This window comes from Protomyctophum bolini (genome assembly GCF_963924005.1).
Source record: "Protomyctophum bolini genome assembly, chromosome: 13".
NCBI classification, from domain to species: Eukaryota; Metazoa; Chordata; class Actinopteri; order Myctophiformes; family Myctophidae; genus Protomyctophum; species Protomyctophum bolini.
This window is the reverse complement of record NC_137874.1, coordinates 41,118,632-41,144,605: the sequence shown is the minus strand read 5'-3', so window position 1 is coordinate 41,144,605 and position 25,974 is coordinate 41,118,632. Positions and strand designations below refer to the sequence as shown.

The following is a 25,974-nucleotide window of genomic DNA, read 5'->3' as shown; positions in this document are numbered from 1 at the left end:
TGACCAGTTTGTGTCTAGACGCTAGTTTGTGTATTGCTGCCCCCTACTGCTGGTCTCAGGTACTGTCCATATTCTATTGCTATAGGGCAAATCAACACATTTCTCTGGTCGCATTAACTGCAAGCAAGCAAGCAAGCAAGCAAGTATCTATCTATCTATCTATCTATCTATCTATCTATCTATCTATCTATCATTGTTTGTAACAGTATGTGACATGGCTTCCAGACCTGTAGAGGAGAGAACATCCACCTAGGAGTGCAACGGTTAATCCAACAAAATGATGTAGTCAATTATTTAAAATGATAAACAAATAATGAAAATGTACAGAGTATATACAAGCTCACAACAAATCCAGATGTGATGCATTTTGTGCTTGTAGATCAGCTATTTTCACGAGTCATGCACAACAGTTAATCAGTGTGTGTGTGTGTGTGTGATTGGCCAGATCTCAACGACCTTTGCCATATCGGACAGGAGTCCAGCTAAAATGGGCAAAAAACAACGAAAATGTGCCCATCTCTGATGGATTAATTACAGACTCCAGCGTGGTAGTGCAGGCTACCCTCACCCACCATGGAGGGGACACTAGACTACAGGAAGAAACGGCAAGAAGGGTTCTGCTTAGTACGAAACAGACTGAAGCCAGAGAACATTGGCGTGGCCTTCGAGTCGACTGCAGGGAAAGTTGGCCTGTGTTGATCACTCAGTTTCACATTCGATGTACAGAAATGCTACAAAAATAATCACACCCGTGTGAAGTGAGGGGCGCTAATATATTAAAGTCTAACTCATGTTGATTAGGTGATGTAATGATGATGTAAAAACAAACGGTGACAAAACAAACATTAAATTATCTTTAATGTTCATTTAATGTTTGAGTTTGGGAAAAGATGACTCATATTTTCCCTCCATGGCATTTTTAAAACAAACATTGAACTAAAAACAAACAAACTTGAATAGACATTAATGACAAAACAAACTGAGGAAATTGAGGAAAGAAAGGATTTAAAACAGCTGGTGGAATGTCAACAAAAGACGAGTCCTAGCTGAGGCCTCTGTTGAAAGGCGCAGATATTTTGTTTTGCTTCCTATGGTATGGTGTGGATGTAAAGGTTTGTAAAGTAAGTAACTGTACGTGATTAAATACAATATTAAAACAGGGAAAGGCGCAGATAAATATCCATAATAGTTCTTCTTTTCACCTCCCGACAACATACAGGTGTTTGATTTGAGCTAATCTATAGTGGATTTTCCCTCTTCTGTCAAGTCTTTTCAAGTGACCAGAGTTATTTAAACTCTACATTCTTCCCCCAGTGTGGATACGCTGATGTTTCTTCAGGGGACCTGACTGCCTGAAACTCTTGTCACAATGTTTACACTGGAAAGGCTTTTCTCCAGTGTGGATGAGCTGGTGTCTCTTCAGACTAGATGAACAATTAAAAGTCTTGTCACACTGTGAACAGTTGAAAGGTTTTTCTCCAGTGTGGACACGCTGGTGCTGCTTTAGGGAATCTGAGGCAGTATAACTCTTGTCACAGTGTTTACATTTGAAAGGTTTTTCTCCAGTGTGGATGAGCTGGTGTCTCTTCAGGTAACATGGATCACTGAAACTCTTGTTACAGAGTTTACACTGGAAAGGTTTTTCTCCAGTGTGGACACGCTGGTGTGTCTTCAGACTAAATGAACAAGTAAAACTCTTGTCACACTGTGAACAGTTGAAAGGTTTTTCTCCGGTGTGAATACGAAAGTGAATCTTTAAGTAAGCTAGCAGAGCGAAACTCTTGTCACAATATTTACAGTGGAAAGGTTTTTCTCCAGTGTGGATACGCTGGTGTGTCTTCAGACTAGTTGAACGAGTAAAACTCTTGTCACAATGCTTACAGTGAAAAGGTTTTTCTCCAGTGTGGGCATTCTGGTGATGCTTTAGGGAATGCGAGTCTGTGAACCTCCCGTCACAAGGTTCACACTGGAAAGGTTTTTCTCCACTGTGGGTGAGCTGGTGTTTCTTCAGGTTACATGAATCACTGAAACACTTGTCACAATGTTCACACTGGAAAGATTTTTCTCCTGTGTAAACAGCTTTCTTTCTAGTGTCGATACGCTGGCGTGTCCTCAAGGAACCTGACTCACTGAAACTCTTTCGTTCGTAACCACCGTCCTCCCCGATCTCCTCATAATCATCACTGTCTTCAGTGACTTTAGTGTCAGATTCAACTTCAACTTCAGAGCAGTGGGAAGAGATGTCTTCTTCATCATCATCATCATCATCACCTTTCACTGCTAGTAATGTCAACACTGACCCATCAGGCTGCTCTTGTCTTTGAAGTAGACCTTCCTCTTCCTCTTTAAGCTCTTCCTGTTCCCCTTTAAGTTCCTCCTGTTCATTTTTAATGTGTGGAGGCTCTGGTTCCTCCTGGAGCAGACTGGGGCTCCTCTCCCGTTCAATAGAATCCTCCTCTTTACACACAACCACGTGCAGGATGTCTAGGAGCAGAGAAATGACATAATAGTTAATCTAGCTAGATCCCTAATATAAAACGAAACATGATGTCCATGTCAAATTAATAACAGAACAGTAATTCCTACTCACTACCAAGTGCTTAATATCTTTAAGATATTTTGGGGTCAGCCTTTATTGATAAAGTAAATAAAGTAAATTGACAGGAAACGGGGAGAGAGGTGGGCAGAAAAACACAGAGCAAAGTTCATAAGGATCGGGACTAAAAAACCCGCAACACACTGTCAGGCTGGATTAGCAGCCAAGGTGCCTGGACCGCTACGCCAGCCCAGGCCCCAAGTGCTTAATATCAGCTTCTTTCCCTGTGAGTCACACAAGAAAAACCTGTTTCGTCTTCACAGCTCCCTGCCTGCTCACTCACTTCTATTATTTGCAAATTAATTGCAGGTCTGTTTAATCAAATATAGAGGGTTTAAGTTAGACTGTATTTGCAGCTCAACAAAACTAATTCATCCTAGTGTAAAATCGCACGATACATTTAAATCTCTTCCACACAATTATTGTTCATCACGATAATAATGATTACCATCTCTAAAATAAGAGATTTGACGAGTCATAGGAAAGTGTTTGACCACAATAAGGCCACAGTTGACCTGTAACATGCTATTTTTTGGAAGAATGCTGAGGTTAGATATAAAATGTTGCCTAGAAATAAGTCTGTGAATCTGTCTGTGTGTGTCCGGGGCTAACCTCACATATTGCTGTACTGATCAGGACCATAATTCCTAGTGCACGCTGCCAGTAGGCCATGGAAGTATTTTTCATATCTGATCGAAATTGCAGTTTTTTTTCCCCCCGAATATCAAAGTGCAGACTGTAATCTGTCAAATGCTGTGTCATGCACTACAATCTGAAATTTTTCAATACATAAAGCGTAACATGATGCTAACACCAAAATGGGTGCCCGGTCAGAATGGGTTAAACCTCAAACCTGAGGGAAAGGTCAATAGAAGATCTGTGTTATGATTGTAACAGCTCTACAACTGAACAGAAAATAACATGAGATAAAGTCCATAGATCTGTGTTATTATTGTAACAGCTCTACAACTGAACAGAAAATAACATGAGATAAAGTCCATAGATCTGTGTTATTATTGTAACAGCTCTACAACTGAACAGAAAATAACATGCGATAAAGTCCATAGAATACCTGTTATTATTGTAACAGCTCTACAACTGAACAGAAAATAACATGAGATAAAGTCCATAGATCTGTGTTATTATTGTAACAGCTCTACAACTGAACAGAAAATAACATGAGATAAAGTCCATAGAATACCTGTTATTATTGTAACAGCTCTACAACTGAAAAGAAAATAACATGAGATAAAGTCCATAGATCTGTGTTATTATTGTAACAGCACATGCAACGTACCGAGCTGTGGCTGGTCTTCAGGTTCCTGTTTAATAGAGACAGGAGAGTTCATCTTCACCTGGGAGTGATGCATCATGGGTATTGTAGTTCTTATGAGTCTGGAGAGTTCATCTTCACCTGCAGTCTGGACTCCACACACTGCTCTGAAATGAAGGAATGGAATGAGGGCTTTAAAAGGACCCCTGGCTATAATAAGAATGTATGTCTTGACAAAATGATTTCACTATACCTTTATCGCTGTTAACAATGTAACAATGAACTTGAAGTATACACACTATACCGTTTGAAAAAAATGGTGGGGAAAGCCCCTGCCCTAGAATGGCTCAGAACATACACAAATGCTAAGCTTACCCTGACGTCCCACATCATCCACATGTTCGATTTATCTTCACCTTAGCGTTTAAAACACTGTAGGTCCGTAGTTTTCAATAACAAGGTGTTACACTAATAAATAACTGGTTGTGTATGATCACATTTATGATTTATAACAAGAAAACAAAAGATGAGTCAATAAAGACAAAGAGATGAAACAACGTGAATCAGTTCATCTTACCTGCTGCGTTTCAGTGGTTGAGTTGCTAACAAACGTCCTCCTGCTGCTTAAGGACGACACTGTTTTGAAACCACACGTTTTTAGTTTTCTTTGTATGTTAAAGTGTCAACAGTCAGTCAACACACCACCATGTTGTTTTCACAACGGAATTGTGGGTAACTGTGTTCTTCTCCTGACCACAGTCACCAGTTTGTGTCTAGACGCCAGTTTGTGTATTGCTGCCCCCTACTGCTGGTCTCAGGTACTGTCCATATTCTATTGCTATAGGGCAAATCAACACGTGATTTGTCCCCGACCCCAACTTATTGTTTGTGTGATCTGTCAGTATTGTGTGTATTTATGTATCTATCTATCATTGTTTTTACAGTATGTGACATGGCTTCCAGACCTGTAGAGGAGAGAACATCCACCTAGGAGTGCAACGGTTAATCCAACAAAATGATGTAGTCAATTATTTATATTTTCCAAATGTTATGTAATCAATAATTTAGTACATTAGTTGATTAATAATTTATCCCCATTTTGAAGATGTCATTATAAACAAATAATGAAAATGTATATACAGGTATATACAAGCTCACAACAAATCCAGATGTGATGCATTTTGAGCTTGTAGATCAGCTACTTTCACGAGTCATGCACAACAGTTAATCAGTGTGTGTGTGTGTGTGTGTGTGTGTGTGTGTGTGTGATTGATGCAGGATGTCTAGCAGCAGAGAAATTACATAATAGTTAATCTAGCTAGATCCCTAATATAAAACGATACATGATGTCCATGTCAAATAAATAACAGAACAACGACCTTTGCCATCGGACAGGAGCTAAAATGGGCAAAAAACAACGAAAATGTGCCCATCTCTGATGGATTAATTACAGACTCCAGCGTGGTAGTGCAGGCTACCCTCACCCACCAGGGAGTGGACACTATAGACTACAGGAAGAAACGGCAAGAAGGGTTCTGCTTAGCACGAAACAGACTGAAGCCAGAGAACATTGGCGTGGCCTTCGAGTCGACTGCAGGGAAAGTTGGCCTGTGTTGATCACTCAGTTTCACATTCGATGTACAAAAATGCTGCTATTGGGGAGGATGTTTTAAAATTCACCAAACTCACACAAAAAATGTGGTGAACCACCAACCTAATAATCGTAAACTCACATGAATGCAATCATGTTAAATGTTAAACTATTCAGAATAGGCAGAGCATTTTTCTAACATAACCCGGATATAGGACAAGTGGGTATTTTCTGACCCTGGACTACAACAATGGCATCCTCTGCTATATAAAAGATAATCACACCCGTGTGAAGTGAGGGGCGCTAATATATTAAAGTAAAACTCATGTTGATTAGGTGATGTAATGGTATGTAAAACAAACGGTGACAAAAAAAACATTGCATTATCTTTATTGTTAATGGCATTTGATGTTTGAGTTTGGGACAAGATGACTCATATTTTCCCTTCATGGCATTTTTAAAACAAACATTGAACTAAAAACAAACAAACCTGAATAGACAAAAAATGACAAAACAAACTGGGGAAACTGAGGAAAGAAAGGATTTAAAACAAGAAAAAACTAACAAACTAAAATAGCTGGTGGAATGTCAACACAAGACGAGTCCTAACTGAGGCCTCTGTTGAAAGCCTGCTATCACCCGTAACCTGGGTGTGCTGCTCCTTTACTCCCCAAATAACACGTGTCGTCCAAACATTCTACTTCCAATTAAGGAATATAACCAGATTGAAACATTCCTGTCACCCATGGACTTAGAAAAGGTAATCCATGCTTGTATTTCTTCTCGTTTAGATTATTGCAAACTCTATTTATTCCGGTCTCTGCAAAAGATCACTATCCCGCCTACAATTAGTACGCAACTCGGCTGCCAGACTTTTAGACAACTCCAAAAGACGCGACCACATCACCCCCATATTAGCTACCCTCCACTGGTTACCCGTTTCAGAATTGATTTTACTCGTGACTTTTAAAGCCCTGAATGGCCAGGCTCCTAGCTACGTCTCGGACATGCTGAAACCCTACAGGCCTACAGGTCCTCAGACAAGGCCCTCCTGGAGACCCCTACCCACTAAGGTCCTCAGACAAGGCCCTCCTGGAGACCCCTACCCACTCAGGTCCTCAGACAAGGCCCTCCTGGAGACCCCTACCCACTAAGGTCCTCAGACAAGGCCCTCCTGGAGACCCCTACCCACTAAGGTCCTCAGACAAGGCCCTCCTGGAGACCCCTACCCACTCAGGTCCTCAGACAAGGCCCTCCTGGAGACCCCTACAGCTCAGCTTGTCACTAAGGGCGGCAGGGCCTTTGCACCGCCATACTCTGTAATGCCCTACCTACTGACCTAAGATGCACAAAATCAATATCCACGGTTTTAAACTTAAACACGCTGAAAACCCACCTTTATCTTAAAGCCTTTTCCTAACTGTCATTATTGTATTATTGTGTATGTTTTGTATTTTTATGCCGGCTATTGCATGGATCGATCTTTTATTGTTCTCTTGATGTAAAGCACTTTGTGACTTCGTCTATAAATGTGCCATATAAATAAATTCATTATCATTATCACAATAGTTCTTCTTTTCACCTCCCTGACAACATACAGGTGTTTGATTTGAGCTAATCTATAGTGGATTTTCCCTCTTTTGTCAAGTCTTTTCAAGTGACCAGAGTTATTAAAACTCTACATTCTTTCCCCAGTGTGGATACGCTGGTGTTTCTTCAGGTACCTTGGCTGAAAGAAACTCTTGTTACAATGTTTACACTGGAAAGGTTTTTCTCCAGTGTGGATACGCTGATGTGTCTTCAGATTAGATGAACAAGTAAAACTCTTGTCACACTGTGAACAGTTAAAAGGTTTTTCTCCAGTGTGGATATGCTGGTGTTTCTTCAGACTAGATGAACTAGTAAAGCTCTTGTCACAATGTTTACAGTGGAAAGGTTTTTCTCCAGTGTGGACACGCTGGTGTGTCTTCAGGTGAGATGCCTGTTTGAAACTCTTGTTACAATGTTTACAGTGGAAAGGTTTTTCTCCAGTGTGGATACGCTGGTGTACCTTCAGCTTAGATGAAAATGTAAAACTCGTGTCACACTGTGAACAGTTAAAAGGTTTTACTCTAGTGTGGACATGCTGGTGTGTCTTCAGGTGAGATGCCTGTCTGAAACTCTTGTTACAATGTTTACAGTGGAAAGGTTTTCCTCCAGTGTGGATACGCTGGTGTGCCTTCAGAGTAGATGAACTAGTAAAACTCTTGTTACAATGTTTACACTGGACCTTTTCTCCAGTGTGGATATGCTGGTGTGCCTTCAGATTAGATGAACTAGTAAAACTCTTGTTACAATGTTTACACTGGACCTTTTCTCCAGTGTGGATATGCTGGTGTGCCTTCAGATTAGATGAACTAGTAAAGCTCTTGTCACAATGTTTACAGTGGAAAGGTTTTTCTCCAGTGTGGATACGCTGGTGTACCTTCAGGAAACTTGACTGAAAGAAACTCTTGTTACAATGTTTACACTGGAAAGGTTTTTCTCCAGTGTGGATTTGCTGGTGTGTCTTCAGACTAGATGAACGAGTAAAAGTCTTGTCACACTGTGTACAGTTGAAAAGTTTTGGAGTGTGTGGAGTGTGGATACGTTGGTGTCTGTTCAGGGAACCTAGCAGAGAGAAACTCTTGTCACAATGTTTACAGTGGAAAGGTTTTTCTCCAGTGTGGACATTCTGGTGATGCTTCAGGGAACCTAGCAGAGCGAAACTCTTGTCACAATGTTTACAGTTGAAAGGTTTTTCTCCAGTGTGGGTGAGCTGGTGTCTCTTCAGGTTACCCGAATCACTGAAACTCTTGTCACAATGTTCACACTGGAAAGGCTTTTCTCCAGTGTGAACACTCTGATGTCTTTTCAGATAAGTTGACCATGCAAAACTCTTCTTACAAAGTTTACAGTGGAAAGCTTTCTCTCTGGTGTCGTTACGCTGGCGTGTCCTCAAGGACAGACTGAAACTCCTCCGTTTGTCATCATCGTCTTCACTGGTCTCCTCCCAATCATCACTGTCTTCAGTGACTTCAGTGTCAGATTCAAGTTCAACTTCAACTTCAGAGCAGTGGGAAGAGATGTCTTCTTCTTCATCATCATCACCTTTCACTGCTAGTAATGTCAACCCTGACCCATCAGGCTGCTCTGGTCTTTGAAGTATACCTTCCTGTTCCTCTTTAAGCTCTTCCTGTTCCCCTTTAAGCTCTTCCTGTTCCTCTTTAAGCTCTTCCTGTTCCCCTTTAAGCTCTTCCTGTTCCTCTTTAAGCTCTTCCTGTTCCTCTTTAAGCTCTTCCTGTTCCTCTTTAAGCTCTTCCTGTTCCTCTTTAAGCTCTTCCTGTTCCTCTTTAAGTTCTTCCTGTTCATCTTTAATGTGTGGAGGCTCTGGTTCCTCCTGGAGCAGACTGGGGCTCCTCTCCTGTTTAATAGAATCCTCCTCTTTACACACAACCGTGTGCAGGATGTCTAGGAGCAGAGAAATTACATAATAGTTAATCTAGCTAGATTCCTAATATAAATGAAACTTAATGAGACTTAATAAAAGAGCACATTTTTGGAAATGTAACACTCGTGTTGCGCTACATTATATACACTTTAAGCAATGCATCTGGTTCATCCAATGTGATCGTGATGTCCACGTCAAATTCATAAACAGAACATAACAGTAATTCCTACATGCACTTCCAAGTGCTTAATTTCTTTAAGATATTTTGGGGTCTGCCTTTATTGATACATAGTTTTTCAATCTAATGAGTCCCGGGATGCAGGAACGGTCTTTTAGATGAGTCCCAGGGACCTTTTATGAGTCTCACACTTCAACGACATCACTGTACATGCTGAGGACAGTAGTGCATCCCGTGGATGCAGAGGTCGTTGTTTTATTGCGTCCCTTAACTATGAACTGCGTTTTGGGAGGCAAAATGCACCCTATTTCATGAAATGGAGAGCAACATGAAACGTACCGAGGTGTGGGTGGTCTTCAGGTTCCTGTTTAATAGAGATAACCCTGGCTGAGTCTGGAGAGTTCATCTTCACCTGCAGTCTGGACTCCACACACCGCTCTGAAATGACATGAAATGAAGGAATGAGGACTTTAAAGGGGCCCCACCATGAATTTATTTTTACACCACAAAAAGTTTATTTTTTTAAACAGTCAGACCCTCATTGAGAAATCTGTGATTTTCTGAGTGTGTCTGAATGGGCATGTCTGAATGGGTCCTCTCAGATCCTCTCCAAATACGACGTCAGATTCGGAGACCAATTTGAATAGTCCGCCCCACCTTTAACTTTGCCTCCACCCACCCTTTAAGTCATTGGTATGCATGGCTCGACCACCGTTGTTTTAGGCTGTTGAATAACTCTACAAGTTTCTAGACTCCATATTATCCCAACTAAGGACGAGGACATTAGAACAAGTGGATGGACTATATTTATGTGGGTCGACGAGACGTTCCACTGACCAAAAACAATGTGTACTTTTGTGCATATCACTTTTTGCCAGCTCGGGACAGGGGACACGTTAGTAAAGACATATGGTGTGTTGACCTACAGGCAGTCAGGCACCATGGTTTCCACCAAGCACATCGCTAGGCAATACACTTACACTATACAAGTATACAGGGACCTTGGTTGATTTGGCCATCTTTATAGCCGATGTATGGTGGCTGGTGATTATAATAAAATAAGGAAATTCGCTGTGTCCCTCCCGAGCTGCATGTCGTTTTCACAGATCCACCAAAGGGATTTTAATTGGATTAAAAACGGAGTAGGCTAGTTCTTTAATCAAGCTGTGGAGGAAGAATCAAGAAGCATGGGAATTAAACGGGTGAGCTTCATTTTTATTGGCTTTTATCGATGTGTAGCTCTACACGTCATCACGCAGCACGTTTTCAGGAAGTAATTAAAAAATATATTTTATGGACTTTTGATATAAAAACACAGCAATGAGAATTTGTTTTGGCATCCATTGTTAGGTATGCCCATATGATGACCACGGATATGGTCAAAGTGTGAAAACGTTATTTTTTATTTCACTACGCCTTTAAAGCCGATATCAAAATATATCAAATATCAAAACACCTCAACAGTGCCACAGGCTGATCACCTCCATGCCACGGCAGCCACTGATGAAATAATTTGTTTAAAAGTAGCCCAAACCAAGTATTGAGTGCAGAAAATAACATACTTTTCAGTATGTTTCATAAAATATTTGAATCTTTTGAGATAGGATATGTTTTATTTATGAGCTGTATGCCATCAAGATTAAAACAAAAACTAAGTTTTAAATATTTCACTTCATGCGCAATGAATCTAGAATATATGAAAGTTTCACTTTTATAATTATATTATGGAAGAAAATGAACTTTTCCACAATATTCAATTTTTTTAGACGCACCTATAGACTATAATTATCCATCTCTCTCTCTCTCTCTCTCTCTCTCTCTCTCTCTCTCTCTCTGTGTGTGGAAGAATGAGTAGGATTTGTATTGTATTCTCTCATACATTCTCTCAAAATATATATATAAAACCACACCTCCAGTGACGTCGCTGTCATAATTAACGGGAGGTGCGCTCATGATCACGGCAGCAGAGCCTATATTTGTGCACGGCTGCACGCGCACCTGCAGCCCAACAAGTATAATTTGGTCGCTTATGTCAGTATTAAATGTCTCCTATAATAGGGTGCACCCCACAGGCAACACACAAGAGGAGGTTTGAATGGACTGTCTGGAACCTGTGCTCCCCAAAACAAGTTAACAACAGATTTGGAGATCTGTTAAAAAATGATTACAAGAAACAGTCACCCGTGCGACCAGTCTATTTTTTTTTAAACAAATAATTTGTCTATACTATAGCCACTGCAATAGTACAACAACACACTGATGTAGCATCAGGGTTACGTTAATAATAGTGGCATCAACAAGATGCAACCAAGTAATGTATTATTACTGCTGCTGCTACTTTGTTTATGATCCCATTTATAACAAGCAAACAGATAGAAGAGAAATCTTAAAAGATGAGACAAACAGATGAAACACAACGTGAATCAGTTCATCTTACCTGCTGTGTTTCAGTGGTTGAGCTGCTAAACAAACGTCCTCCTGCTGCTTAACGACCACACTGTTTTGAAAACAAAACACGTTTTACTTTACTTTGTATGTTAGTGTATATATATCTAAGCCTTAGAGTCTAAGGTGTCAACAGCCGCTCAACCAACACACCGCCATGTTGTTTTCACAACTGCATTGTGGGTAACTGAGTTCTTCTCTTGACCAGTTTGTGTAGACGACAGTTGTTGGTGTATTGCTCCCCCTACTGTTGGTCTCGGGTACTGTCCATTGTTTATACAGTACAGTACTATAATTATGTGACCTTCCAGACCTGTAGAAAAGAGAACAACCATCTAGGAGTGCAACGGTTAATCCAACTAATACATTTAAATTATTATGGAAAAGAATTGTTCATCATTAAGGTGATAAATTAATGAATCAATCCCTATTTTGGAAATGTCATAGGCTAAATCTTCCCAAATAGGCCTAATGAAAAATCCCCAAATATTTAAAATAATGTTTTATATATCTATATTCACATACGTACATCCCCCACTCATCTCTGTAGTTTTATACATTCTAATCCCAACCATTGAAAACAAATGTCAAATCACTAAATAGTATTCAACTTGACAGTTTGGCCGCAAGGGGGGACCGTGGCACTGGCCAAATACCATAAACCATTCATTCCTTTAGGCCAGAAGTTCTCAAACTAGGAAAAAAGGAAAGTTTGCTTAATCTGCAAGAGAACATGATAGCTAGTATGATGGTGAATGATAATCCACCTTTTGAATAGCATAACCAAATTAGTGAAAAGATTAGTGCCTCTTGAGCAGATTATAAATTGGACCATATAACATCCAGTCCATTTGTAATGTCAATACCGAGAAATGTGCAAACATATACAAATCCTTTAACAGTTGTGCTAGTTGAATGCTATGTTTTAACATTAAACATAAAATAGCAGATCTTCCCATGTTTACTTGTGATGCCAAAAAACATTATATCATGACAGTAGGCCTACTGTAGGCTAACAGTGGATCTCTCTCTCTCTCTGTGTGTCCCTCTCTCTATAGCCGTCGCCAGACCTACCAGACAGCCGTGGCCGATATCTCTGTCGGCCAGCGTCTTTTCCGGGTTTTTAGACAGCTGGTGGATGGAAATTAAGCTCCAAGCGTTTCCGGGAATCTATTACTAACAGGTTTCAGGTGCATCCTGCAGGGCAACAGCATATAGTCATTGTCATAAACCATTGAAGGCCCTCATGATGAACCAGGTTCGCCGCTGGACAGACCTTGGCATCAAATGTGCTTCAGTCACCAGTGACACTACCAACGAAGACAAGCAAAGTAAGCGAGTATTTTTATTATGATTATTAGCAAATTGTTTATTTATTTATTATTATGATTTGAATCTGAATGTGTTCATCTGATATGCATTTAAGGTGTTCTGGACAGCAAAATGAACCTCGTGTTCATGAGATGGCTCTGGAAATGAAGTGGCGGCTTTGGATCATTAATAATAAAGAATAGATCTGCCTCTTTGCAGTGGATGAAATCCACTGGTTAACCAGTCGATAAGATTGCAAAAAACTGTATACATACAGTATATCAACATATATCATGTTACAGGATGCAGCATATACCTTGCATTAAACATGTTAACCATATCATTTTCAAAATGATAATTAAAATAATTGAAATGGTTTGATTGGATACTTCAACAGGTTGTAATAAAGTACCGTGATACAGTTATACAATAATGAATAGTTTATTAACAGTTTGTAATAAAGTACAGTAGGTACAGTTATACAATAATGATAAAAGGATAACACTAAAACCCTGGAGGCTTGTTTCCATTGTGGTCCCATGGTGCCCCATTGGGTGTGTAATGGAACACAGTATAAGAGTGAATGAAATCATAACATTAAAACTGTAAGATTCTAGAAATAAAAGTTATACCATTAGAAACATGGTTTATACGGACATTTATAGTATAATCAAACCAAAACAAATTCACAGTACTGCAGGGTCTGACATTAATGTTTCACATAATTCATTAACACTACACTTTTCTCCCCTCAGTTAACCAATATTTACCATGTAAAATAACTGAAACGGTGCCTCCCCATTGGGTGTAATGGAACACAGCAAGAGAACATGAATTCATATCAAAACTGTATAATTCTATAAAACCTGTTGTACTATACATTGTAGGCCAGAGGTTCCCACACCTTTTATAGAGATATTAGACATTCGACCGGGACCCAAATTAGTGAAAATAGCAGATCTACAAGCGCACGTGTCCCTTCGCGCCACGAGATTGTAGATCAGCTATTTTCACGATCTTAATTATTATAATTTTATTCATGGAATCTCTTTATTTCTTTGTCTGCCGGGCACAGCTGCACTAATGACTTTGGGGCCGGCCCGTCTAGAGTTTGAATGAACAGGTATCAGTCAAAAGGGAGACGTCGAAGAGGAAGGATGGATGGGGAAGGATCAACATATGGAATGTCAGGACAGGTTCTGACATATCCATATACTAATATTGATGATATCAGGGATCTCCATATATGGGCTTAATTGTGACAGCAGGTTGCATTTACTATGATATTATCCCTGATTTACTATCATCCCTGATGGCATAGTGATGTAACGAGACCTGGGTACAATATATGGGGGCTTTTACCCATGTATGGGGATTGTGAGTGACGTGACAAAAAACGCAAGGTTTCATAGTTTAGGCATAAGGGATAAGGCTCCATAGTTATACAAGATAGGGCCCTGGGTTTGCAGTGCCTGCACATGAAATAATCTCAGACCTTACAGATCGCTACAAGCTAACAGCACATTACATTTAATCACGTCACTTTGTAATCTGTATTTTGTTTGCAGGCGATTCCAATATACAACAGAGTTTGATCGAATCAAAAGTAGCAAATCCGCATGGGAGGCAATTCGATTGAATGGAACGATTGGGTCAGAAAATCTATATTTGTCTTGTGTGTAACAATTAATCTGTTCTAATGACATGACTCATTTATTCAGTTGCATTATGCCAGAAAATAGACGTTATTTTATATTTAATCAACGTATTAAACTCCAGTAAACACTAAACTCACACTAAAAATTAAGTGGTGAACGACCAACCTAATAATCATAAACGCACACGAATGCAATCAGGTTAATGTTAAAGGACCACTTCACCACTTTTCAACCTATAGTTCCGCACTAATAATCATGATAAAATAGCACAATTCTTTTCTACTCATTCTGTGTCTCATAGGAGGGCTGCATGCTCATCAGGTCATGATAATTAGTGAGGACCTAATATATGAAGATATGTTGAAAAGTGGTCCTTTAACTTGCACACTAACTCTGGTGGCAGTCTAAAGCCCTGTGCAGGAAATGAGATTCAGAATAGGCAGATAGTTGTTCTAGCATGATATTATATAAAACATGAAAAACAAACTAATAAAGAAAAATAGCGGGTGGAATGTCTCCAAAACACGAGTCCTGACTGAGGCAGTATGAATATCCATAATAGTTCTGCTTTTCTATTCGGTTTGATCTGATGCTCCCAGTGTATAGTGTGTATAGTGAATTTCCCCCATTCTTTCAAGTTTTTTCAAGTGACCAGAGTTATTGAAACTCTGGATTATTTTCTCCAGTGTGGATACGCTGGTGTCTCTTCATGGAACCCGACTGCTGGAAACTCTTGTTACAATGTTTACACTGGAAAGGTTTTTCTCCTGTGTGGACATACTGGTGCTTCTTCAGGTCATATGCCTGAACGAACCTCCTGTCACAATGTTTACAGTGGAAAGGTTTTTCTCCAGTGTGGACAAACTGGTGTCTCTTCAGGGTACCTGCCTCACTAAAACTCTTGTCACAATGTTTACACTGGAAAGGCTTTTCTCCAGTGTGGACATACTGGTGTCTCTGCAAGTGACCTGATTGATTGAAACTCTTGTCACAATGTTTACAATGGAAGGGTTTGACCCCACGCTGGTGCTTCTTTAGGTCATATGACTGAATGAACCTCTTCAGGGAAGCTGACTGCTGGAAACTCTTGTTACAATGTTTAAACTGGAAAGGTTTTTCTCCTGTGTGTACATACTGGTGCTTCTTTAGGTCACTTGACTGAATGAACCTTATGTCACAATGTTTACAGTGGAAAGGTTTTTCTCCAGTGTGGACATGCTGGTGTCTCTTCAGGGTACCTGACTCACTAAAACTCTTTTCACAATGTTTACACTGGAAAGGTTTTTCTCCTGTGTGGACATACTGGTGTCTCTGCAGGTGACCTGCTTGATTGAAACTCTTGTCACAATGTGTACACTGGAACGGTTTTTCTCCAGTGTGGAGACGCTGGTGTGTTTTCAGCCCACCTGAATCAATGAAACTCTTGTCACAGTGCTTACAATGGAAGGGTTTTTCCCCAGTGTGAACGCGCTGGTGCTTCCTTAGGTCATATGACTGAATGAACCTCTTGTCACAGTGTTTACAGTTGAAAGGTTTTTCTCCAGTGTGAAACCTCTGGTGTCTCTTCAGGGTACCTGACTCACTGAAACTCTTGTTACAATGTTCACACCGGAAAGGCTTTTCTCCAGTGTGAAACCGCTGGTGTCTTTTCAGAGAATCTGGCCTGGTGAAACTCTTCTTACAATGTTTACATTGGAAATGTTTCTCTCTAGTGTCGATATGCTGGCGTGTCCCCAAGGAACCCGACTCGCTGAAACTCTTGTCACGCCGTTCACAATCACCGTCTTCACTGGTCTCCTCCCAATCATCAGATTCAAGTTCAACTTCAACTTCAGAGCAGTGGGAAGAGATGTCTCCTTCATCATCATTTTCTTCCTCACCTTTCACTGCTAGTAATGTCAACATTGACCCATCAGGCTGCTCTGGTCTTTGAAGTAGATCTTCCTTTTCCTCTTTAAGCTCTTCCTGTTCTTCTTTAATGTGTGGAGGCTCTGCTTCCTCCTGGAGCAGACTGGGGCTCCTCTCCTGTTTAATAGAATCCTCCTCTTTACACACAACCATGTGCAGGATGTCTAGGAGCCGAAACAATACATAATAGTTAATACTAGATTCCTAAAATATAAAAAAGATCTTCCACTGTGTTCCATGTAGAAAATGAGCTCTCACCTTCAACGTTTTAGCAACATATCGGTAGGGCTGGGCGATATGACAAAATCTCATATCACAATATAGAAAGGTTTAAAATATTACGATAACGATATACTCACGATATAGCATATTCTTTCCGATACCGATTTTCTATCTAAGAAATGGATTCGTTTTTCTTTTTTTTCAGGCCGAGTACTTGTACTTAATTTAGTGTACTTACTTGGAAACAAAACAGGAAAAGAATACTTATGCCAATATCAAAAACAGGGGTAGACAATAAGGGAAATTTGGATTTTCAAAATTGCAGGCCCCACCATTATAACCACTGGCCCGGGATTCGTCAGAAGCTATTTTATTTATTTTCTCCTTTTTTAAATGCACGTTTAATGTGTTTTTAGGGTCTAAACAAACTGGCTTACTACAGTTACATTATTGGCAACTAAATAAATGAAATAATTACAAATTAAGACAAATACTGACAATGCTACCGATTGGTTCATTGGCTTTTAGTTATTGCACATAAAATTAAATAATAATATTACACCGGTCATTCAGGATGGAAAAATTAAGTTGTCCTTTTGGGGAGAAGTCACAAGTTTCTACAGGGAATTACTTGCCACACACACACACACACACACACACACACACACACACACACACACACACACACACACACACACACATTTCTGTGGTACAGAACGTGGAAACAAATGCGACGTGTTGCATGCTTGCAGATCTGCGCTTAACCCATTTGATACGTAGGACAGGTATACTCGCCATGATTAATTAATTTTGTGGCATGCGCTGATTACACATGACGAGGCGTTTAATATGGCTGTAACATTGCCTCGCTGTGTTTCATTCTTTGAATCGCTCTGGTCCCAGTCAAAATGGGTTAAATAGAATATACTTCAAAATAGAATTTGAGGGATATTCCAATGATGGATGATTTACATATCAGGATATTATCAGTGTCATGATATGTTTTGCCATTGTTATTGTATAGTTGGCCTCGGAAGACTTTTTTTATTTCCAGGGAGAAAAAAGAAGCACAAACGTCGATCACTCTCTGCTGATTTCTGATCGTACTGAACTTACTGAGGTGCGAGTGGTCTTCAGGTTCCTCCTGTTTAATAGAAATGTCTTCAGGTTCCCGATTATTAGAAACGTCCCTGGCTGAGTCTGGAGAGTTCATCTTCACCTGCAGTCTGGACTCCACACACTGGTCTGAAATAAAGTGAATAAGGAAGGACTTTAATAACTGGTGTTAATAGGTAATAATGTAATTAATAGTTATCAACATGACATTTCCCCAGTTCATTAGCCTACTATATGCAAAAAAATGAAAATATGAAAAAGCTACTACTGTGGAAGGGTTATCATATATTAATTTAGGCTACTTATATTGATCCTATAAACAATGTATTATGGTTTGGCACACTCAATTCATAATTAACGTTACAATTTTGGACTAAAAACTGGTCCTGAACCGAACCGGTTCTCTGTGTGAGCTGGGGCTCCATTCATGGCTTGCACATGTGACTCACCCACAGCATGTGTTGTCTGCATAGCTTGCATCTGCCTCCTCATGGCAGCTTCTGACGCTCTGCACAAGGTTACTGCTTTCTCAAGGGTCAAATCCTTTTCCCTTAGTAGTATTTCTTTCAGAGAGGCATTGTTCAAACTGAACACCAGTTTATCTCTCATCATGTCAGTGTCGCTTATTCCAAATGCACAGGTTTTGCTCTTCTGACGCAGTTCTGCGACAAACGTGTCCACTGGTGTCCCATCCGCCATAGCATGAGACCAGAACTGGTGCCGTTCAAAGACAACATTCTTCCGCGGGCTGCAATACGTTGCAAACGCCCTGAGGACCGCGTCCATGTTTCCATCGTCACCATCCTCGAACGTGAACGTGTTGAATACGTCCAAGGCGTCTTCTCCGATGGTGTGCAGCAGTATGGCCACTTTGACCTTTTCATCCTTCTCGATGGCTCCCGTCGCTGTCATGTACAGCTGGAAACGCTGTTCCCACCGGCGCCAATTCTCGGCCAGGTTTCCAGTGAGCAGCAGCGATGACGGTGGTTTGAGCTGCAGAAGCAGCTGCTCCATCTTGTCCCCCGGGTCGTTTTCTGCTTCTAGCGTTAGCAAGTATTAACCAGCAACAACAACAAAGGCGTTCTTAGCTCCTCACTCGAACCGCATATCCGCTGGGTCTCTAATATATAACTCTCTGTCTGTGAGATCGATCGATCGGCGTGCGTCGTCGACTTCTTGATACCATGTTATTAGTTTTGAGTTGGGTTCTTTATATTATTTATAACAATAAAGTTGACAACACACTGGTGAGTCGTTTGTAGGCGCAGCAGCTTCAGTTTACTGAGGCACAGGGCAGGCGTGAGTAGTCGATCATCACAACAGTCAGTCAGTGCAGTACTCTTAATGGAACACAGAGTATAGCCTATGTCACATTATAGTTTAGTTTAGTTTATTTCGATCTTTCAGAGGGGAGACACTTTTTAGGTGATCGAAAACTCGAAAAGGCATAGGCAGAAGCTTAAAGCTTATTAGTGCCTATCCTTATCTCAATGTATTCCAAAATACTATTGAAGATATGCATAACAATCAACATATAAACAAAACAATCAAATTACATTTATAGAAGAAGCAAATAAACTTAAACAAACAAACATCTCCCTGTCACAGGGGAGATCGAGCCACGGGCGCTGAACCAGTGTTTTTATGTTTGTTTGTTTGTTTTGTCACATCAAAGGTTGGTGTAAATAAATTGGGGGAATTTGTTTTGCACTGCTTTGCTTTGTTTTGTGTAAACGGATTAATTTGTTTTCAGGAAAGAAGAAGATAACTGGACAAAAAAAGCAAACAAACAAAAAATAACTAATAGGCCTATGCAGTGATTATTAGTGATCAAGAATAGTTCTATTCCGTAATGAATGTATAAACTGGATTATATCGAATTTGACAGTCAGTCACACATACTAGAGAAAAGACCTGTTTCCGCCCGGTCTCGAACCGGGGACCTTTCGCGTGTTAGGCGAACGTGATAACCACTACACTACGGAAACTCAGGTGGCGTTATTCAAACGTGAACAGATTCCCTAGGGACTAAAATTTATCCGCGTTTTTTCAGGATAGTCTGTCCAACTGTTAGATAGAATAGAACCATATGGACCCGTTAGGGTAAAAGTACGAGTCAATAAAATGACACATTTAATGACAGACAAATAAGAGAGAGAGAGAGAGAGAGAGAGAGAGAGAGAGAGAGAGAGAGAGAGAGAGAGAGTGATGACATTGTATTCTAATAATCCTTTATAGTTGATTCAATTGAATGTTTTTCATGAATAAAGATCGCTCTTTTATATACTATAAGTCATATGTCTGTGATGTTTTCAGGTTCTGGCAATTATTTACCTACAATTTGTAGAAGGAGAAGAGGGTATAGCCTACTGATTGATTGATTGATTTATTAACAGCTATAGTTGCAGAATTACAGTAAATTTCAAGTACAACTCAATACAAAAACTGTTAACAGTGAGAGAACGACACCATAAAGCATTACACTTGTTTACAATAGGGCCCACCATTTTCAATTCATGAAAATATTTAGAGACGTACGAATATATATGTGACGGGGGTCAAGTGTGCTTTTCTTTCTTTTGTTTGTGTTGCATAATGGCCTTATTATTTACCTGTTGAGTAATATTGTTTTCCCTGGTGTCATTTGTATTACTGTCTGAGTGTGTTTAGTAATGTTGTGTTCTTGAACGTCTCCCACTCCCTTGATTGCCTGATGAGCGTCAGCCCCGCTGATGACTTTGGGCCGGCCTTGGGGTTCAAATGGTTCAAATAGGGACACACTCAGTTGGGAAGGGAAAGCCAAGGAAGCGGGTCTGGAAGGTAGCAGCTCTGTCCGTGCGGCGACAGGGCTGAGGAGGTGGGGTACTGGACATGTTCCCACCTTAGAGTGGTTCCCACACCAGGCCAGGATAGCTCGTGTGGCCGTCGGTGTGAGGTGAGGCAACTCTGCAAGGGATGAAGGAGAACCAGCAGATGGGATGATCACACAGGTTGACCGGGGAACCTGTGTTTGAGACGCTGGAAGAGGGGAAGCCAGACTGACTCAGCAGAGGGGCCAAGTTGCGACTATAGCCCCTCTTTTCAGATAAGTACCCCCTCTGTGGCCTTGATGTTGACAAGTTATGACGACGTGTGCTTTTTGGCTGCTATAATTTGTTAGAGTTAGATATTGTGAGCGGATGTACTGTCGGCCTGTCCTTGTGTGTTGTTCGCAGTATCAACAAGAAGAATAGGAGGTTCTGGAGACTTCTCTCCTCTGACACTGTCTGCACTTTCCCATATGGACTGACCCCTCCTTTGCCAATTTGCACATTTTGATATAGTAACGGATTTTAAGAGTTGATTGTTTATTTGGTTAGGATTTGTGAGTGGCCTTTTACATTTAGGAGTCTAATTGAGGACTTGCACCTCCCCAAAGCAAGTGGCGTAGTGGGCTATACAAGACATTATTGGGTCTCACAGCATGCACACACACTTTAAACTGTGCACTTTAGATATTACTGTGTTGCTCATGATGTTGTTATATTGATCGTTTCTTGTGACTTAATCGGCCACCGGTCACATATACACAACTATATAGTCAAAAGGAAATCATCATAGGAGGTAAAAAGGGAAAAGAAACATATACAGTGAGGGGAAACAGGGGTGGGTGGGGGATTCAGATTTTACTGGGGCCAGTTTCAAATTGCAGCCGTCCGTAGGTTCCCTTTAAGAGCAGTTTTGAAGGAGTCAAGGGATTTGCATGTCTTAATGACTGTTGGTAGGGCGTTCCACATTTTGGTGGCATAGGAGCAAAATTAATTTAGTCCCTTGTTTGTGCCGAATCTGGGTTGCACATGGTTTGTTGCACTCCCTCGTGTTGTGGTTGTGGACTTTGTTGACATTAAGGACGTTTTTAGACACGTACATGGGTATCTTGGTGGTGTATCGAATCTTGTGGACCAGACCCATTGCAAGGTGCTGTACTCTGTTGTCAACCCTAAGCCATTCCAGCCTGTCAAAGTGGGCAGGGGTGAGGTGGGTTCGTGGGAGTGAGGCCAAGTAGTAGCCTGACCAGTTTGTTTTGGCAAGTCTGGAGCCTTGTTTTAAGGGCCTTAGAGGTGCTGTGGTACCAGGAGTTGCAAGCATAGTCGAAGAAACCTTGTACGAGGGCTACCACAAAAGCGATCGATTGTCCAATGCCAATCCATTATCCAAATAGTTTAGCAACCGTTGCTTATAGCTGGGCAAGCTTGGGGTGAGATGTCCGGACAACTCACTTGGAGGTGGAAAAAGGGTGAGTTGTCTTGTTACCTTCAGTCACCTGGAGTGGAGTAGGCCTAAATAAAAGTATTGAACAATTACACCAGTAAAAAAGTAAAAGCCTCTGTGGCCTATCAAACTATCGGGTCCGCTCTACCTCCAGGCGATAGGACGTGGACTGACTCCAGTATAACGTGTTTTTCCATGCTAGACAGGCTTAGCTCAGTGGTTACTTTGTTCAATACTGTTGTATGAATCCCCATCTCCCGCCACCATGCGGTGGCGGGGGATCGAACCACGGGTGGTTCGATCCAATATTACTTTACCAATTAGCAAAAAAGCAACAGTAACATTTTAATAGAATACAATGCTAAAAGGGTTGAACATAACGATAACAAATAATTGGCTTGTTTTCATTGAGGCAGCTTGTTGCATTTAATTAATTCAAACTTTGATTATTTTGATTTTATTAGACAATAACAAATGCAAAACAGTACATGGTACAGTCAAAGCACATTTATAAAAAGGACAGCACCGAAAAAAGACCTTGCGGTCTTGTTTCCATTCGGGTCCCATGCATTCACTCACAACCCAACAAAGACAAAGATGTTTCCGCCCGGTTTCGAACCGGGGACCTTTCGCGTGTGAGGCGAACGTGATAACCACTACACTACGGAAACTGTTAGTTTGGCATATTGCGTAACACAAAAATTAAAGCTTTCCATTGTGGAATATTTTTAGTGCAATGTATACAGATTAGGAGTAGGCTACTTTTACTTTTGGTGAGCACATTTTGATGCCAATACTTGTACAAGTTTGTATATTTATGATGCATTTTTTTAAAGATTTGTTTTTGGCTTTTTGCCTTTAGTGATGACAGACAGGAAAGAAGAAGAAGGGGAGAGACATGCAGCAAAGGTGGTCATGACTCATGAGCAGGACTCGAACACGTGACTCGCTGTCAGGCCAAAGCCTGTGATGCCCCGGCCATATTTATGATAAAACTAATCTAATCTTTCCACTTTGACAATTGCAGCAGCCACCGTCCCTCCAGGCTATGGGACGCACTTTTGTCAGACTGCCCCAGACTCCCACGCCCACAGACAGTATAAAAGGTGTATTTCCTTGTGTTACAGACGCGCTGGCTTAGCTCAGTGGTTACTTCATTCATGTTAACAATTGTGTTTACCGAATACCGTCTCCCGTCTCGGCGGGGGATCGAACCACGGGCGCTGTTCAGTGTTTTATTTTTTTGTTCCCTTTTTCCTAACAGAAACTGCACACAATCAATAACACACAACAGACAGATCTGTGTTTTCACTTTCTAGATTTGAATAATGTTGAACAAAAAAACAGATCAATTCATGTTTAACAGTTTAAGTATATAACAAATAAAGCTGTTTCAACGTAGAGAGACTTCAGAAATTATTAATAATAATAATAATGGGCGGGTAATAATTGTATTTGCACTATACTGCAGTGGCTGATGACTTATATTTATATTTGTACGTCATGAAGTGTTCTGATAAAGTGAAAATGGAGTCTTAGTGCTTTTTCTGGTTCTGTGCTCAAGTAGCAGTTTTTGTATTGGCAAAAACTGCTACATTTCAATCAAGCAAAGACTGTTTACTATATGGTGGAAAATAATGCATGGGTAAACCATTTATATTGATTGATTGAGTAACCGATTGGAGAATTACGGTACAGTGGTTACTTCATTCAAATTACTGTTGTATGAATCTCCATCTCCCGACACCATGCGGTGATGGGGTGGCCAGGGATCGAACCACGTGCGCTGACCTGCGTTTTCTACCACTAATTAAATTCAAATAGGTTTCATATTGGCATGAGAAACCATTGGTATCAAAACCATTGGTATGCAATGTAATTAAAGCTGAAGTTGCTCAGTATTGTAGGCTATTGTATAATATAGTAGAATGGTTTGTATGTACGTATACGTCATAAGATTTGGTGTTAACAGCAGTGCATGCATTAATATTATAGCTTATGTATTCTAATATATATTCCATATTTCCAAAGTTTGTAAAAAGAGTAACAGTTTAATACAAATACAATGCTAAAGTTTTGAACAAAACAAAGGATTGGCTTGTTGTCATTGGGAAGCTTGTTGCATTCAAATAACTAAAAGAAAGATGTTTCCGCCCGGTTTCGAACCGGGGACCTTTCGCGTGTGAGGCGAACGTGATAACCACTACACTACGGAAACTGCTGGTGTGACGTGAGGCTCTTCTCTTTCTCATGAAAGCTGCACTTTGACAATGACAGCTACGGGGCGTAGGCCTACACAGACTCCAGTATAAAAGGTGTATTTCCTTTACTGTCAGACGCGCTGGCTTAGCTCAGTGGTTACTTCATTCAAATAAACCTTCCAAGTTTACGAATCTATCCCCCGTCTCCGGGCGGGGGGTCATACCACGGGCGCTGACCAGCGTTTTCCACCGGCTTCCACGCTAGCTGGACCCGCATGGCTTTAAATAGCTCACTGAATTACTTCATTAAAATAATAATTACCGGTAGATAATCGTCTCCTGTGTCACCATGCGGCGCATCGGGGAACGGGGGGATCGAACCACGGGCGCCTACCATGACGTTTTCTACCTCTAAATCATTTCAATTCAAAGAGGCTTTATATTGGCATGATGACTGGGAAAACTACTAATATTTCCACTACCGCTGCACTTTGTCTTTGACAATGACAGCTACGGGCCGTAGGCCTACACAGACTCCAGTATAAAAGGTGTATTTCCTTGACAGTTAGACGCGCTGGCTTAGCTCAGTGGTTACTTCATTCATGCAAACTCAAATGTTTACCGAATCCCCATCTCCCGTCTCGGCGGGTGATCGAACCACGGGCGCTGTCCAGCGTTTAGTTTGTTTCCCTTTTTCCATTTTGTTTATCAACAAACAGACTGGTCTGTGTTTTCACTTTCCATTTCAATTTAAAGAGGCTAAATATTGGCACATGACTGAGAAAACATGAACATGTTTGTTCCCTTTTTCCATTTTGTTTATCAACAAACAGACTGGTCTGTGTTATCACTTTCCATTTCAATTTAAAGAGGCTAAATATTGGCGATGACTGAGAAAACATGAACAAAACCATTAAATTACATGTATTTATTTGCTCTGTTCATATATTGAAATGAATATTAATGCATATATAGGTAACAGTTTGAAAAACTGATTATTGTTTTTTAGTGCAATGCGTATGCATTAGGAGGAGGCTACTTTTACTTTTGGTGAGCACATTTTGAGGCCAATACTTTTTTACAAGTTTGTATCAGACTTTTAATTATAACGAATCTTTCCACCACCGTCCCTCCAGGCTATGGGACGCACACAGATTATAACAGGTGTATCTGTGTGTCAGACCGTCCCTCCAGGCTATGGGACGCACAAACTCCAGTATAAGAGGTGTATTTACCTATGATTCAGACGCGCTGGCTTAGCTCAGTGGTTACTTCATTCAAAAACTTTGTGTTACAGTGTTTACCGAATTAATCTCCCGTCTCGGCGGGGGATCGAACCACGGGCGCTGCCCAGCGTTTTATTTTTTGTTTGTTTCCTTTTTCCATTTTGTTAATCAGAAACTGGACAAAATCAATAACACACAACACACAGAACAAATGGTCTGTGTTTTCACATTCCAGACTTAGAATAATGCAAACAAAGAAACTGATCAATAAAATATAGTTAATATTTAACAGTTTAAGAAAAACATATTAAGCTGTTTTATCGTAGAGAGAGTTCGGAAAATTAATAATAATAATTGTATATTTGCACTATGGCAGTGGCTGATGACTTATATTTATATTTGTACGTCATTAAAGGTTCTTCTGATAAATTTAAAATGGAAGAACATATGTAAGCAAGTCTTAGTGCTTTTTCTGGTTCTATGCTCAAGTTGCCGTTTTTGTATTGACAAAAACTGTAAATTTCAATCA

General features: G+C 40.5%; 2 protein-coding genes across 12 annotated transcripts; both read right to left on the bottom strand.

The window, feature by feature from the left end:
- Positions 1–856: 856 nt before the first annotated feature.
- On the bottom strand, positions 857–11,620 carry LOC308326983 (uncharacterized protein). 11 transcript variants are annotated; one of them, XM_080780089.1, is made up of 4 exons: positions 11,545–11,620; positions 9,447–9,545; positions 7,303–8,949; positions 857–1,378 (listed from the first exon to the last, which is right to left on the bottom strand). In XM_080780089.1, exons 2-4 carry the CDS (start codon positions 9,511–9,513, stop codon positions 1,374–1,376), a joined length of 1,719 nt encoding a protein of 572 aa, XP_080636215.1. In that variant the 5' UTR covers positions 9,514–9,545; positions 11,545–11,620; the 3' UTR covers positions 857–1,373. The 11 variants fall into 11 exon arrangements, 8 of the variants coding, with proteins under 8 accessions (XP_080636215.1, XP_080636213.1, XP_080636214.1 ...); XM_080780087.1 differs by lacking the exons at positions 7,303–8,949; positions 9,447–9,545; positions 11,545–11,620 and adding exons at positions 3,894–3,951; positions 4,011–4,036; positions 4,447–4,584 and having other exon boundaries at positions 857–2,484; XM_080780088.1 differs by lacking the exons at positions 7,303–8,949; positions 9,447–9,545; positions 11,545–11,620 and adding exons at positions 3,894–3,951; positions 4,011–4,031; positions 4,447–4,584 and having other exon boundaries at positions 857–2,484.
- A 3,413-nt stretch (positions 11,621–15,033) lies between these two features.
- Positions 15,034–18,848, bottom strand: LOC308326651 (uncharacterized protein). Its single transcript, XM_080779624.1, has 3 exons — positions 18,217–18,848; positions 17,768–17,896; positions 15,034–16,593 (listed from the first exon to the last, which is right to left on the bottom strand). The coding sequence occupies exons 1-3, from the start codon at positions 18,779–18,781 to the stop codon at positions 15,179–15,181; spliced, it is 2,109 nt and encodes a 702-aa protein (XP_080635750.1). The 5' UTR covers positions 18,782–18,848; the 3' UTR covers positions 15,034–15,178.
- Between the last annotated feature and the right edge of the window lie 7,126 nt (positions 18,849–25,974).

What these genes read in the sequence shown, in the direction of transcription:
- LOC308326983 (XM_080780086.1), bottom strand. Translation starts at nt 9,513, where the DNA reads ATGAACTCTCCAGACTCAGCCAGGGTTATCTCTATTAAACAGGAACCT. An exon ending in TGAAGACCACCCACACCTCG is followed by an intron (nt 8,950 to 9,446) that starts GTACGTTTCATG and finishes CTCTGCTCCTAG; the next exon opens with ACATCCTGCACACGGTTGTG.
- LOC308326651 (XM_080779624.1), bottom strand. Translation starts at nt 18,781, where the DNA reads ATGGAGCAGCTGCTTCTGCAGCTCAAACCACCGTCATCGCTGCTGCTC. An exon ending in GCAGACAACACATGCTGTGG is followed by an intron (nt 17,897 to 18,216) that starts GTGAGTCACATG and finishes ACTTTATTTCAG; the next exon opens with ACCAGTGTGTGGAGTCCAGA. An exon ending in TGAAGACCACTCGCACCTCA is followed by an intron (nt 16,594 to 17,767) that starts GTAAGTTCAGTA and finishes TTCGGCTCCTAG; the next exon opens with ACATCCTGCACATGGTTGTG.